At 35.4% G+C, this 14,724-nt stretch overlaps 1 protein-coding gene across 12 annotated transcripts in view; it reads right to left on the bottom strand.

The window, feature by feature from the left end:
• The window catches only part of SYNE1 (spectrin repeat containing nuclear envelope protein 1), a 296,964-nt gene that overhangs the window by 231,765 nt on the left and 50,475 nt on the right, over nucleotides 1-14,724 (bottom strand). For 10 of the 12 annotated variants that reach the window (XM_030498895.1, XM_030498904.1, XM_030498900.1 and 7 more), the window contains exons 4-7: nucleotides 5,670-5,765; nucleotides 3,714-3,797; nucleotides 608-628; nucleotides 242-334 (exon numbers count right to left, since the gene is read on the bottom strand). In XM_030498895.1, the coding sequence (XP_030354755.1) occupies nucleotides 242-334; nucleotides 608-628; nucleotides 3,714-3,797; nucleotides 5,670-5,765 (294 nt within the window). The remainder of the gene's footprint in view (nucleotides 1-241; nucleotides 335-607; nucleotides 629-3,713; nucleotides 3,798-5,669; nucleotides 5,766-14,724) is intronic. The other 2 variants (XM_030498898.1, XM_030498909.1) reach the window with 1 other exon arrangement.

The following is a 14,724-nucleotide window of genomic DNA, read 5'->3' as shown; positions in this document are numbered from 1 at the left end:
AGTGATGAAGGAACCCCATCCCTGGCCCAGATCAGTCTATTCCAAAGATAAATATCTAATTTTATCCAATGTGAAGCACCCCTACCATCAACTGTGGTTTTTTTACTCAGGATCAGCTCCACAGCTACCTGTAAAAGTGACTTAGCTATGGCGAAAGACTGGAACTATACCAGTTCACATGAAACAATGATCTGAACCATTATCTGAGCATGCTATACTGAAGTATAAAAAAATGTAGTACCTGAAAATATAAAATTATGGTCCACATCAAGCCAAGCACAATAGAAGGCCTGCCATCAGCAATATCAGTTGAGTTTATGTTGACAAGTTTAATCTATATAGGAAAGAAAACATGTGTTACTACCACACACAAGGAATGATAGCTATGAAATGCATTTCCAAAAATGTTTATATTTTTAACGCATTTTTGTAATCAAAAAAAGTTTCTTAATTAATAAAAAATCATTGAATGGTGCAATTTCATTTTTTAGACAATATAGCTATAGGTAATGAAAGATTTTTAAGACCATTACATGCTATTTGTAGAAAAAATATTTCATTTCAAGTAGAAAGCACAATAAAAATGACATAGAACCATTGTACAAACCGGAGATCCTCTGTATATGGACTAGCATGAAAAGCAAAAGGAAAAATATGATACAAGAATAAGTTTTAAGTGATTACTTATTAGGTAAATGCATTAATTTAATTTCATAATACAAAGAAAGCACATTTTTGGCATATCTTACAACACAATTAATAAGGAAAGCAGGGATTTCTTGCTATAACTCTATTAGATTTGGAACAGAAAGAGAGAAGTGAGTTTGAGAATAAACAAGAAAAGGAAAAAGGAGGTAAAAAGCATAAAAGAAATATAAGGGAAAAAAGAATGCCAAAGTTCTCCAGTAGAGAGCCTCTTATTGTAAAGGATATTACCACCACTGATTAAGGCTTCCTTGCAAGACAAACCTGACTATAGTTCTTTTAAAACATGAAAAGAGTAGGAAAAAAGTGCTATTCTATAGTCTGAATAAAATATCATCCTAAAAAAAGCTCAGAAGATAAAAGGCAGTAAAGGAGCGGATAAAGACTGTGTCATAAAGAAACTAACAGGTAGATAATGTTCAAGGAACTGGAATAAAAGAAGTAGTATTGGAAAATTAGTAAATATGCTAACACTTATTTCCTCAGCAAAACTAAGAGTCTGCCATCAATCATGATATAAATATGAAGGGATGCTAAAGTGTTCATGCACTGCAAGCTTGTTCATGGACAAAAGTTATGGAAAAACCTTGGAGAATAGGTTAAAGAAAAGCAGGAGAATGACTTTAGGTGACATCATTTGTCTCACCGAAATAGAAAAGACTGCAGTTCTCTGAATCAGAAGCTGGAAATCCATTAAAAAACACCCAAAGCAAACAAAATATTGGTCTTCTGGGCTGTTTAGTTCTTTTCAGAATTAAAACTCCACAGCCTACTAGGGAAAAGGCAGAGGAGAAATCCCCACAGGTTATATTTCCAATCATCACCAAGAAATCTGACAAAACTCTGACAAAATTGACATTATTTGCTTCTCTACCAGTTAGTAAGGAAAACTTTCTACTAACTACCTGAAGAAAAATATATGAAGAATCTCATTTTCTTAGCTGGACCAATTCCTACAGAAGCTTTTTTTTTTCTAGAAAGTGATGTTTTTCTTATACGTGTTAAAGATCAAAAGGTTTACAGGGACTCAGATAAAGCTTCTGATTAGGCTACTGTTCACAAAAGCATAGCCTTTCTATTCTAGTTATTGTGTTACCTATGTCTTATACTCTATTAAAATGGATATAAAACTACAAAATAAACTTTTCAGAACCACAAAAGAAAAACAGTTTGGTCCAGAATGATATCTGTTAATTGCCAGTTGCATTTTTGCAGTATGACAAGAGTATTTGCCGAAGTCTGTTTGGACAGTGAAGATAGGAAGTCGATTAAATGTGTAATAAACTTTACTTATGGGAGAAGCCATGGAGGAAGGAGACCCTGTTGGCACTCCCCAAAGCACTGTGCACAGCCACCTGTCCCTGTTCATTCACCTCTGAGCGCAGAGCAGGGACTACATGCAGCTGCTGAAGAGGCATTTGTTGTCTGAACAGCATCCCTACCTCCTCTGGGAGGAAAAGCATGACAGACTGGATAGATGCATCCTTCGGGCTGGATTCAACCTAGAGACCACCTGCTAATGCACACACAGTCTCCCTGACACGCTGCATGTTTCTAACTCTTTCTAGAAGAAAATCTGGCATATTGATACAAACTACATAAAACAAAAAAAAAAAAAACAACCCACAAAAACCCAAGACAAACAAAAAGAAAAGTCCAGGTAAAAATACTCATATATCAGAAGCGAAAACACTGTGCTCCGTTTCTGACCATCTATCTTGATCTTCAGAAGGGTCGGTCATCCAGCTGCACTGCTATATTATTTCTGGGATTTCAGCAGGGTCATTCAAAGTTCAAGTCACCCACTATGTTGTAACATGTAAACTAGGGAAGCATGGGTTTTTTGCTCTTCACCCCAGCTTTGTCTTAGGTTATACAGGTCTCACCAGAAAGCAGCTCTCTTTGTATCTAAGCCTCCATGGTTAACCTGCATATGATATGGTTTGTATTAACTGTGCTACATAAAATAGTGAAATTGTGAGTGAAAGCTGAATTTTGCTTCGGAAATATATTTGTCTTTGCTTTGGTTATACGTTTTTCAATTTAAAAAAAGTTCTCTTCTAGATTTTGTTCTACAGGCATCCAAGATTGTTTCCTGTGTAACAGAAGTATGATTAGGTCAAGATGCCATAGGTTTAAAGAGAGGGAAAGAATGCTTAAACCAAACAACTTGTGGTGTACAGCATTGTGGAGACAAAATTCATTAGGTGTTACATCTGCACTGTGAAAAATTCAACTAAAATGTAAAAATTAGAACAAAATATCTGCAATCTAATTAAAAAAAAAAAACCCAGATACAAGTAATTACAATACTTTTTTCACAGAATCATGGAGAAAAATACAGACAGAAAGGCCAGGAAAAAAGGTAGAAGTAGATTTATTTTCTTTTATATTCATACCTAGGTCACACTGAGCTTTTAGGTTTTCTGTCTTTTGTTAAGTTTATAAAATATTTTGTTTCATTTCTAAAATGGCCACACAGCACTGACTTTTGCAGGATCAATCCAGGAATTAAGTCTGAAGTCCTGCCAAGCTAATAAGGGGTTACACTGTTCTCAATTTTCATGTCTACACTTTCAGGGAGTAGAGTTTCACGTGTACAACCCAGATCATAAATCTATTCTTTTCATTATAAATGAATGACTCTACTGAACTGAAGAGCATTGTTCTTTGCTGAGAACAGCAACAGGAAAGCAGGCAACATGAGGAACTGAAGAGCACATTAAAAATAAATAAATAAATAAATAAACAAAAGGCAGGAGATCATTGAAGGTAAGGCTAACTAAAAAAAAACAATAAAAAAAAGTTTTATGCTATACATTGCTACATAGTAGTATTGGATCTTGTCACTTTTATTTTTTAGCAGCTTTTAGGCACTGTGTAGAAACTGAAAACTGCAAACATAGCTCAAATTGTGTAGAATAAGAACATTTAGGTGGATACAAATGATACATTTAAAGAAAGAAAATAAAAAAGGAAAGACCGGGACTATGTGCTACCAAACCTACCCGTCTTCCTTCTAGAAACTTAAGTGCTGTGCCGATGTTGGCAACCCAATGAATCCTCTTCAGCTGACGTCCCTGCTCACAAGGCTTAAAGAGAAAGAACAGTGTAAACTCCAACTAGATTTATACCAATTTGCCACAAAAAGATGAAGTTCCAAATAATTCTAAGTACCCATGTACATACCATAGTCTGATTTACACGTAAAAATGTTCCTTGGAACAGTAAAATTGTATCTTGGCATATACTAACAGGAAGGACTAAGATATACAGGAAGGTAAATTAGATACTTCTATTATGAAAAAGTTATATATGTCTTAACAACCTCAGGATGCAAGCTGTCAGCTTCAGCTCATAAACATCATCAAATCAGAGAACTGTTTTTCTTATGTAAAATGAATTACTACTGGTTTTATACACAGACACATATATATACATGTGTATTTGAGAGAAGGCAACATTCTCTCAGTAAAATATTTTTGCTTGCAAAAAGTAAGTCCAGGTGGTTGGTATTCATAAAAATCAGTCTGCAGTGAATACATTTTACCTAGAGGATTTTTATCCATTCTCTCTGATATTTTATTGGCAACTAAAAAAAACCAACTATCACAAACCATCACTGAACAATCAATTTTGCTGAACTCCAGACATGTAAGCTAAAAGAAGACAAGAGTTCTTTGAATTAAATCAAGAACATATTCCAGGCTTCCAATACTCTATGGTGGAATTAAATCCCCCAATGAATCTTACATTGTAATGCAAATATACAACTACTATAATTTAAATTCTTGTTCATAAAGCTACAAATGCATTTAACAATGGCCTGCTATAGATTCTGAAATTCCTCTTGCAGCTACTATAGAATATTGTATTCTGGTATAAATAACCTTTAAATTAACAAGACATTATTCTGGTTCTGTAAGATCTCTTGTCTTTCATTAATTAGTATAGGTAGGATATAATCCAACGAATTTCATTGTAACAGATGCCATCATTAAAATTCTTTTCCTGTTTTAGTACTCTTGTTTTGCCACAAGAGGGAGACTTTCTGTCTTAGACGAACAGAAACAGAAACGGGTATATTTCAACAGAGCAGAAACACACTTGGAAGTAAAGCTTTTTTCCTATCTTACAGTAAAATCACTCTTGCAGCCCGAATTCCTACCTAATTTTTGGTGTCACCTCCAATCAAAGCAGAGGTGAAATATGAAAAAGAAGCAAAAGTGTGGCATTTGCAAATTGCCTGCATGTGAGGGAATAGGTAACATCTGAACCCTAGAGCAAGCTGAATGACAGACTGTTGCTCTTCTCCTTCAGATGCTGTCACCCAATCTGTGAGCTGGTTTCGAAAACGTGAGTGCCCTTGGCCTAAAAGCCTTTTGTTTTTGTCCAGCATCACATGCACAAAACTAGCCCGGCTCATAAGAGACAGCTAATTTGCCATGTACACGCCGTGGCTTCTGTATACAACTTGGCTGTGAAAAAGCCATTTGGCATCATTTAAGGTTCTTTACAGTAGCAGAGCAGCTATCAAGGTAAGTGGATATAAAACCCCATGAAATTTGAGTGGCTGACTTTTCCCCCCCCACACTAAGAGAAAGCCATAAATTTAACGAGAAAAGACTGTCATTATTTCTTCAAGATGTATAGAAATAGCTTGCAGTTTAGACCTTGTTTGTGTCACAGAATAATGCCCAGATGAAGTGCAAAGACTAATACAAATAAGCAATTTTTAAGAACTACGAAGACAAACAGAAAACGCCAAGTATCAAGAATGTCAGTCTGTAATAATCCTGTTTGTTTGTTTATTTTGTAACCAGATAGCCCGCTCTGTGAATAAACTTACTTTGCTATGTAGCAGCAAGGGTTTCTTTATGGTATTCGAATCTAGAAACATGTTAGAAAATTATATCCTAAAGAAGTTATGTAACTATCTTGTATATGCAGAAGGAAATTCTTACCAGCTTCTGCCCTGAAAGAACCTCCAAAAGGGCAATTAGCATTACCCCATCTTTGATATCTTCAAACAGATCATTCACCAGCATGGGAGGATTACGCTGAAAGGAAGAAGACTTCAGATGTTATAAAAGCCCACCAGCATTACATCCTGCTTCCCTTCCTTTCCTTTGAAAAGAAGCACAAAGAGTGGCTGTTCCCCTTCTTTATGTTCTATAATGTTTAATATCAACATGTCATTCAACTGCTGCTTTGCCACCATATTGTTTAACTATTTAACATTTCTGGCACAGAACTGTAACACTAGATGTTTTCTGCCACTAATGATACAATGGGAAAACCCCAGCTCCTTAAAACTCACAAAAGAAACACCCCAACAACTGCCTATGAGTCAATAAAATACGCACAACTTATAGGTGTGCATTTCACTTTTCAATCTATCAGCATATTTTGCCTAGTGTCACAGAAATTTCACTCTCTCAGTCTGAGCAGTACAAGGGGCTGTACAACGGAAGATCCATAAAGCGGCGTAGCTGGTTGAGCAATGCTGCTACTTTCTCACAGCTGACAGTTGTTACAGAAAGTTGCTGTATTTTCTCTCCTCTCCTCCAGGCCTTGCAGGCTTCCAGTACTGTTAGCACTGTGTCAGCTTCTACTAAGACAAATTGCTTAGCATATGTCTTTACATTCACAAACACAGCAATGATAATACCGAAAAATATGTTAACAGATGATGTTTTAGGAATTTTGAGTAACAAGGTCACATCATTAAATTATATCTTTTACAATATATAGCCAGTTTGTGGCTCTTGGCTGGTCAGTACTTTAATGATCACAAAGTATCTGTTAGAAACAAAAAGTTTAAACTTGTTCCACCTGAAATAAATGAAATAAACATCCTCTAGCTCGCATGAGATTGTTAGCATTCATATACCTGCTAATTAACAAAATACTAACATTCATACCTGCTAATTCCCTAAAATGACAATCAGACTACAAAATCATTGAAATTACTTTAGATTTAATAATTTACTTTCAGAGTACTTCTGAAATAAAAGATGGTTGTAGAACAACTTGATCTATTGTTTCAGTTCTGTAGAAACATAAATTATAAAAGATGAACCTAACAAAAGAAACACTGCTCTTGAAAAGGTAAAAATGCTTTAACAAATCAGGAGAATGCAAAGTTCTCTAGTTCCCAAAATCAAAACATTCTGGCTTCATTGTTCAGTTTGGATGAACTAACATTTCAATGAGACATTATTTTGGCATAAACTGAAAAAATAACTCCTCTGCTGAAAGTAGACTTCGACTGAGATTTGATGTGCTCTAATAGCCACAATAATAAAAGAGTCTATTTTCTCTTGTATATAAAATAAAGCAGCATTACAACTCATTATGAGAGTATATTTAATCATAGTCCTTTTTTATTTCCTAGCTATGCAATAGATAATGGATCATATTAATCCTTCATATAACACCAAAGAAATCAATGGAGCAAACAGGTCACTGGAGATTAATTTGTCCCAGTCTTGCATCACAAGCAGTTGACATAAATGCAATTAATTTTCCTCACCTTCTATGTTATCATTTCCTGTTTGAAGTTCAGAGCAGCTTTGGTTTTATCAGTATTACCACATAATACAATACTGAAGAATTTTGTGCTAAAACAATTCAGTAATAAAGAGGATGACAGCAGCAGGCATCGTAATCCACCAGGAGGAGCAGACCTAAAAAATCTCACCAGTATTAAATGCCCCAGTAGTGAGGTTTGTCTCTTGAAATTTACTCTACAGTAATGAAGAGAGACAGGTTTTTATAGAGGGAAATTTAGGATACATTTAGATCAAAGGGTAAGATTTACAGTGCTCCGTAACTCTGGTGCCCATAACGTGCCTGTCAGAGATGATGTGCTTTGAGCACAAGACAGCTCCCTTCCAGCTTGAGCAGTTTGGTATCCTTATTCTCAAATCAGGCTACAGGCCAGAATTTGTCTCATGCCAACTCATGTTGGCCAAAAATCATCTGGAATTCATACACCAATCAAGTCTGGGAAGCACCTCTGGTTTCCATAATGTATAGCTTCACACTATAGATAAAACCTCTAATAACCCATGTCTAGTACTTCCTCTGAACCACCCTTCACTGGTCATGTCTCAGTGACAAGTTACAAAACTAGATTTTTACCCTAAACTAGATTTTTACCTAAACTAGATTTTTACCTGAGGCATGGTACTATTGTAAGGCTGTGAAAGTATCCCTGAAAACATCATTCAACTAAATTAACATCTGCAGTACTTTCCTTTCGACATAAATCAAATATTGGTTTGGGGAAACCTAGGGGAAGTATGAGAAAGTATTAAGTAAACTACAAAACAGCAAAGAAACTGTGAAAAGACTTATACCAAATTTAATAAGACCTGCTGCTCTGAAGTGTGAGAATCACAACAATTGTCCACAAATCAGCAGGCTGAAATGTACATTTTGTTGCTAGAAGGTTGCATATTTATAAACATTGCCAGTGTTTAGCAGCACACACCATGTACACCAATAAAACAGGAACAGAAGGCAGGTATAACAGCTCTGTCACAAGATCTCCTGTATGAAACTCCTCTAATATGGAAAATCAGTTAATTATGCAAACTTCCAAAATGTTGTCTATAATATGCTTTATAATATAATGTTTCACTACCCTGAAGATGTTAACACGTAATTACAAGGAAGTAAGACCCTCACTGTGTTTCATAAATTACTTTTTTTTCTTTTTTTACTACTCTGGGCACATAGCATAGAATTTACCCTATTATTATTATGACTCCAACCTCCCTCAGAAGTATGGCATGAGTCATATTTTTAGTGGCATGTACAGAAAAATAGATTCTTCTTTTACGTAAGGATTCCATAGATATAAATCTTATTCTCCATGATGATACACTTCAGGAAGATATATACACTAGCTGATACTGAAAAGTTCATACACTCTTATTTATTGTATATGCACCATCGCACGGGATGGCTCAAGCTATTTGACTGTTTTTCGAGGCAGACCCTCTACTGAGATTAACACAACATTCTCTGTTTGGAATGGATAAATACCTACTCCTTGGCTGCATATATAATGTCAATTTAAATGAAAGGAGAAAGTGAAGCTGTATGGTGCTTACTTAGCCTCTAGAGAAGAAAGGAGGGGTTTAAAGCTGTATTCAGTTAAAATCTATTGAATACTTTTTATTCTAGAGACTCAACAGGACTTAACACCTATTCACTTGGCTGCCTTAATGCACTGCCAAAATACTATCTGTAAATCAGTAAAAGCAGTGAAAGAAAACTAATTTAAAAATCTATAATCTTGAAAATGCTGAATGTACTCCCAATTTTGGCTTTTTGCATGTAAATGTATAACTCTAGCAATGCAATCAACTGCAATTATCCTAATACATTCTATTTTTGTTGGAAAGCCTGTGTGGAGAATTTAATGAAGTAAATTTTAAACCAGAATAAAACAACATTTAAAGAGCATATGAAGTAACCTCTTAAAACCCTATAATACTAAGAAAAGCTGTTATTTATAAACTTCTTGAAAAAAATTCTTTGAGGGAACTCAGAATATCAATGAAATATTGGACATTAAATCTACAACTTGTGAGGTCTACATTAAGATTTCAGATGTCTTAGTATTTCATTCTGGGTTTTTTTTCATAAGTTTCTTCAAGAAGGCAAAACAGAAAAGTAGGCAGGTTGGATGAGGCTTTGAGAAAACTGATCTAGTGGAAGGTGTCCCTGCTGGGGGCTGGAGGGCTGGAACCAGATCTTTAAAGTCCCTTCTGACCTAAACCATTCTATGATTCTATGAAAATAATACTAATGATATGTTACATACTGCATTGCACAGATTTTATTAAACACTCATTTACTGCAGTATATGCAGTCACAGTAGTGTGGTTTATAGTGACAATGACATTTAGAAACATTCATGTCACAAAGAGAGAGGCACATTCAGCACAAGTAAATTCATGTGCTCTGTGGGAGGAATAGGAACTAATTGGGAATGACTCTTAAAGGTTAATGAACAAGATTTTTCCCATATTAAATATTCATTTAAATAACTGTATTTAGAATTGATCACAAACGGGAAGTGATGAGGAAATACTTTGTTTAAACATCTTGTTCTTACAGACTTATCTAATTTGCTGTAGTATTCAGAAAATACTCTGAAGAACTGAACATCACTACGTATGAAAAGTGTTTGACTCACAAGTCTCAAAAAATGATTTATAATGAACTTGCAATCTCTAGACATTCCTCCTCTGACACAGTAAAATAAGTTCTGTAAAATCTCTCAGATATGGAACCAATGTATAATTGCTAAGCTTCACTCTTTTGTTACAACACTTTTTCCTGCATTCATTTCTCATTGCAACTTTACTACAGAAGCCTTTTCCTCACACCCTGTACTTCTCTAATGAATAAATTAGAGAAGTATACTATATACTATACAAACAACAGTATCTGCATTATAATGAATGCCAATGCAAATGTCAGAAACTACCTTTGCTACATTGATTTTCAAATATTTCAAAAACTGATGAAAAAAAGTGTGAAAACCTACCCACATGCACAAACAGGAATGAATCAGTATACCTGCTGACTTTGTTTCTGCGGGTAAATACATGTGGTAACAGGAAGAAGAATGCAAAATTTCGGAGTTATTCTGTAATAGCTGGCCTACTTCTCCACCCCAATATAAATCCTAAATCCTTAACCACATAGGTTTTCATGTTCCTTGCTGTTAATAACCATTTTTATGACTGAAGTCTGAAGGACTCGGCCCTAAGTTGTACATGATTAGTTTCGTCACAGAAAAAAATTTAGCATTCATTGTTTAACATCAGAGGTTACATGCAATACTAGTGAAAATACAGAGACTGTTGGAGCAGAAAACTGCCAGTCAGATTTTCCTCATCATGCAGTCTAGATGGACATTAGGTTTAACTTTTTCTGTGCCTGTGACTAAGATACTGGGAGCCTCAGCTTTCCCATTTGAAAAAGACAGAAAGATACAGAATTACTTAGTTCATTGATGAAAATTGATGAGGGTCTTGTATGAAGACCAGGTTACATTCTAAGTTAAAACTACCATTGCTGACAGTGTTGCGTGTGAGCTGTGAATCTTGATATAATCCTTTGTTCTCCTTTCTTTGCATTAAAACACACCGTTTTGCAATTTCAAAAGCCTTAAGGTAAAGTTTACTGCCCAGGTTTAATTCAGCTTTATGAAATTAAAAATGTTCACCAATTCTTAGTTTTATTTTTATTTAATTGATATCCATCCTCTGCCTTTGTTTGTTGATGTGTGCATACTTTTAATACAAATACAAAAAGAATCATAATTTCTTTCAGTATGTATTTGTTTTTCACTCTTTGCTGAGTTTATAACAATACTTTAGTGAGTACAAATACTGAAGTTATCCCTATACCTGGCAACAAAGGTGGTATTTGATTGAAATAAACAAAATTTACAGTCTGTTGTCCAGAGCTTTGAAACTGCTGTTTCCCAAAACTTTCACCTAAGATGACAGAGGCAATAAAAGGCATATGCCTTTGTTGATTTAGAGAGGCATGTCTTTCATCTTCTTTGCTCATCTAACAACCTACCTAAAAAATCGGCATAGGTAATGAAATGAAAAATATTTGAGTAATTGCTGTTCTGAATGGATGTAATGTCTCCTTTTTGAAATATTTGGTGTAACTGTATTCTGTATTTTAAACTTAGACTTTTAAAAGATGTCACAAAAGACACTCAGAAGCATACTCAAATTATTTTTATGTCTTTGAAGGATGAGACTGAGAGGAAGGAGGCCCAGTTCTACAATCTTAGGGAAATATGTATAAATAACATGCTATTAGAAAACTCCTTGTCCTGTTACACATGCATATCTCATTTATCATTAGTAGAACTGCACAGATGGACAGAAATTAAACTGGGTGGCCAGAAGAAATATCACATTTGTTTGATAGATTGTGACCCAATTTCTCCAAGAGGGTGGCAGAGAAAAGAGATGATTTCCACTTGCTGAGTCGCACCAGATTCCTGAGTTAGAATCATTGAATGGATTCAGCTGGGGTGAGGGTGACAGACAGCAGACGGACAGATGCAGCCTAGTACTAACTGCTGAACTAAAATGAAGCTGCATTATACTTGATAGTTATCATACTTGCAGCTTTTTGCTCTGGGTTCATCCCGTATAGGATATTGCCCTGTGGGTGAGGGCACAGCCTGTGCTTAGGGCTGTTTTACCTCAATCTTTCTTTGAGGTGTCCCATAATTAACTGATGCCAAGTCCTTTACCTCTGTTCTGCTTTTGAAAGAACGTATCTTTGAATTAGGAAACATAATTTTGAAAAAGTGGCATTCATTCTATTGTAAGACCTAGAGAGAATAAAAAATTCATACCTCCCTCCTACTTCCTTTAACGAAGTTCATTTCATAGAAACATAGAATTGTTTAGGTTGGAAAAGACCTTTAAGATTCTCAAGTCCAACCATTAACCTAACACTGCCAAGTCTACTACTATACCATGTCCCTAAATACCACATCCACACATCTTTTAGATACCTCTAGGGATGGGGACTCCACCACTTCCCTGAGCAGCCTGTTCCATGACTGACAACCCTTTCAGTGAAGAAATTTCAGATACTCTTATTTCATTTACCTGTTTTGTTCACTCTTTTTTATTTGTATCCATATTTTCAAACCCATTCTTGACTTTACAGTTAAGAAGCCAAAAATTATTTTTTCAATCTATTTGATGAATTTAGTTATTGAATTAGTTTCTGTTTCAATTAGAGCATGACTTTTTAGAAGAAAAGCATACACTAAGATTTTAAAGATTACCAGTGAAAAATCTTTCATTCATAGCAAACCCTGACAAACTATCACATCCTGCTTTATACTCCCAAACTCTTGGTTTCTCAGGTGTTCTCAGGTGTTCTTGGTTCTACCTAAGACAAATCAGTTCTTCATTTCCATTCCCTTCAAATCACTGCCCTCCACAGTGTCAGAAACCACTCTATTTTTAATCCTCCTTCACTCTACTCAACATAGCATTAAGAATGAAAACTCTACCTTAGTACAGTTTCTTTACCTTTGCCACCAGTAAACCCACTTTTCAAATTTCTATAGTTAAACCTCATCGCTTTTTGCTTAGAAAAGATTCATTTCTCCTGGTTTTGAGGTTTCATGTGGGTACTCACCAGTACTTTTTCAAAAACATTCAAACTCACCCATGCTGGAACATTTCTCCATGGTGTTGATACCAGTGACAGTGTTAGAGTTACAGATACTTTAATTATAGGTTTTAGGTTTTTTCTTATTTCCTCTTATTACTTTTTCCATTAATAATTTTTCTAGATTGGTAAAAATAACTATCATACTTTCCTCAAAAAATGAAAGGAAAAAAACCCCAAATTTTGCTAAAGTAGCCAAGAAATTGAGAGCCAATTTGAAGTGAAGTCACTGTTAATTTTGAAGCCTATATATATTGAGTCAAATTCAGCACAGTGATTCTGGATTGATGGTAAGAAACAAAGACAAAATTCAAACCACCTTCCCCGCAGCTACCCCTTTTTTCCAAGGCTAAACTTCACTCCTTTACTCCCAGCTCCTCTACCCCATAGCGGTGCAGAGGGACTGGGAATGGGGCTTGCAGGTAGTCTGTTAACAATAACGTAAACATCAAATTTGCGGGTTACAATTCAGAACATTAGTGCAAGGGGAGACCTGCACATTTCAAAGACCCATCAGTATTTCCTACAGCTGGAATGAACTCAGAAAACGTATTTCCAGACTTACAAAAACATGACTGACAAAGATTTCAAAGTCGAGTCTTTAAAGACCTAAAAATTTGAATGGCATGGGTCACTCCTCTTTTGTTGAGTCTAATCTCAATAATCTATGAACAATGCTTCTCCTGTGGCAGTGTTACAGCATAAATGGGAAGCAAAGACAGCTAATCTATATATTTGACCTAGGCAGTGAGGAAAACTTGCTGACAGACATCAATAAAAATACATTAGAAAAAACTTTCCTGTTTAAGGGTGAATTAACACCAACCAATTACTACAGGGTACCTCAGGTAGCTAAAAGTGAGGGCAGTGGCTGGTTAACTGCTTAGTTTGAATGTATTTGATTAGTTTTTACAATATCAGACCTACTAAAGAAATATACGCCTAGGTTACACAATTCAAAACATCTACCCGAGCTCTCATGGCCTAAGAGGGACTAGTACAGTAGGTAGTATTCACAACTCGCAATCCAGAGCAAAATCTCTTGTTGGAGATGCCACCGTGACTTTGTCTCTTCCCAAGGATTAGTCAATTATTACTAGCAAATTATCGTTACATGCACACACACACATACATATACCTAACAATACACACATATATCTACTTGTCAATTATTATCAGATCAATTATTAATGACATAATAAAATTAAGGAATATAAAAACATGAAATATATGAGTTCTTTTTCTCCTCAGACACACATTCACAGCCTGCTTCATTAACACTTTAGCAAATACTGAATCATCTCAGTTGAAGTAAATGGAACATACATGGAGTGCTTAAGTTCTCTGCTGCATAGGGAACTTTTCCAAACTTATTTCAAAGTTTATTATTTTCCAAAGTTATTTCAAAGAGAATGGGAGAACAGACCTCATTCCCAGTCAGGATCCACTGTCAGGAAGTCCTGAAGATAACCTTATTCTTACAGTTGAATTTTACAATGCCAATGCAGTTCATTTCACAGTAAATTCTTCAATTACATTCCTCAGTAACGTAAATAAATGTTGTTGCTCTACCATACAGTCTCATTAGACCAAATCACATGATACAGCATTATAAGGGCTTTCTGCTTTGCTCTGTTCATTTGTGAAGGCATTATTAGGCAGTTCCTTAGACAGAAGCTAAAACAGTGTTGCTGCAGCTATTCCTTGCTCAATTTTCAATTTCATTAATCTTCATGATTTAAAATATGCATTCCAAAAAGCACCCCTGGTGTT

The sequence above is a fragment of the Strigops habroptila genome, chromosome 10 (genome assembly GCF_004027225.2).
Source record: "Strigops habroptila isolate Jane chromosome 10, bStrHab1.2.pri, whole genome shotgun sequence".
NCBI lineage: Eukaryota > Metazoa > Chordata > Aves > Psittaciformes > Psittacidae > Strigops > Strigops habroptila.
This window is presented reverse-complemented; position numbering and strand designations above follow the sequence as displayed.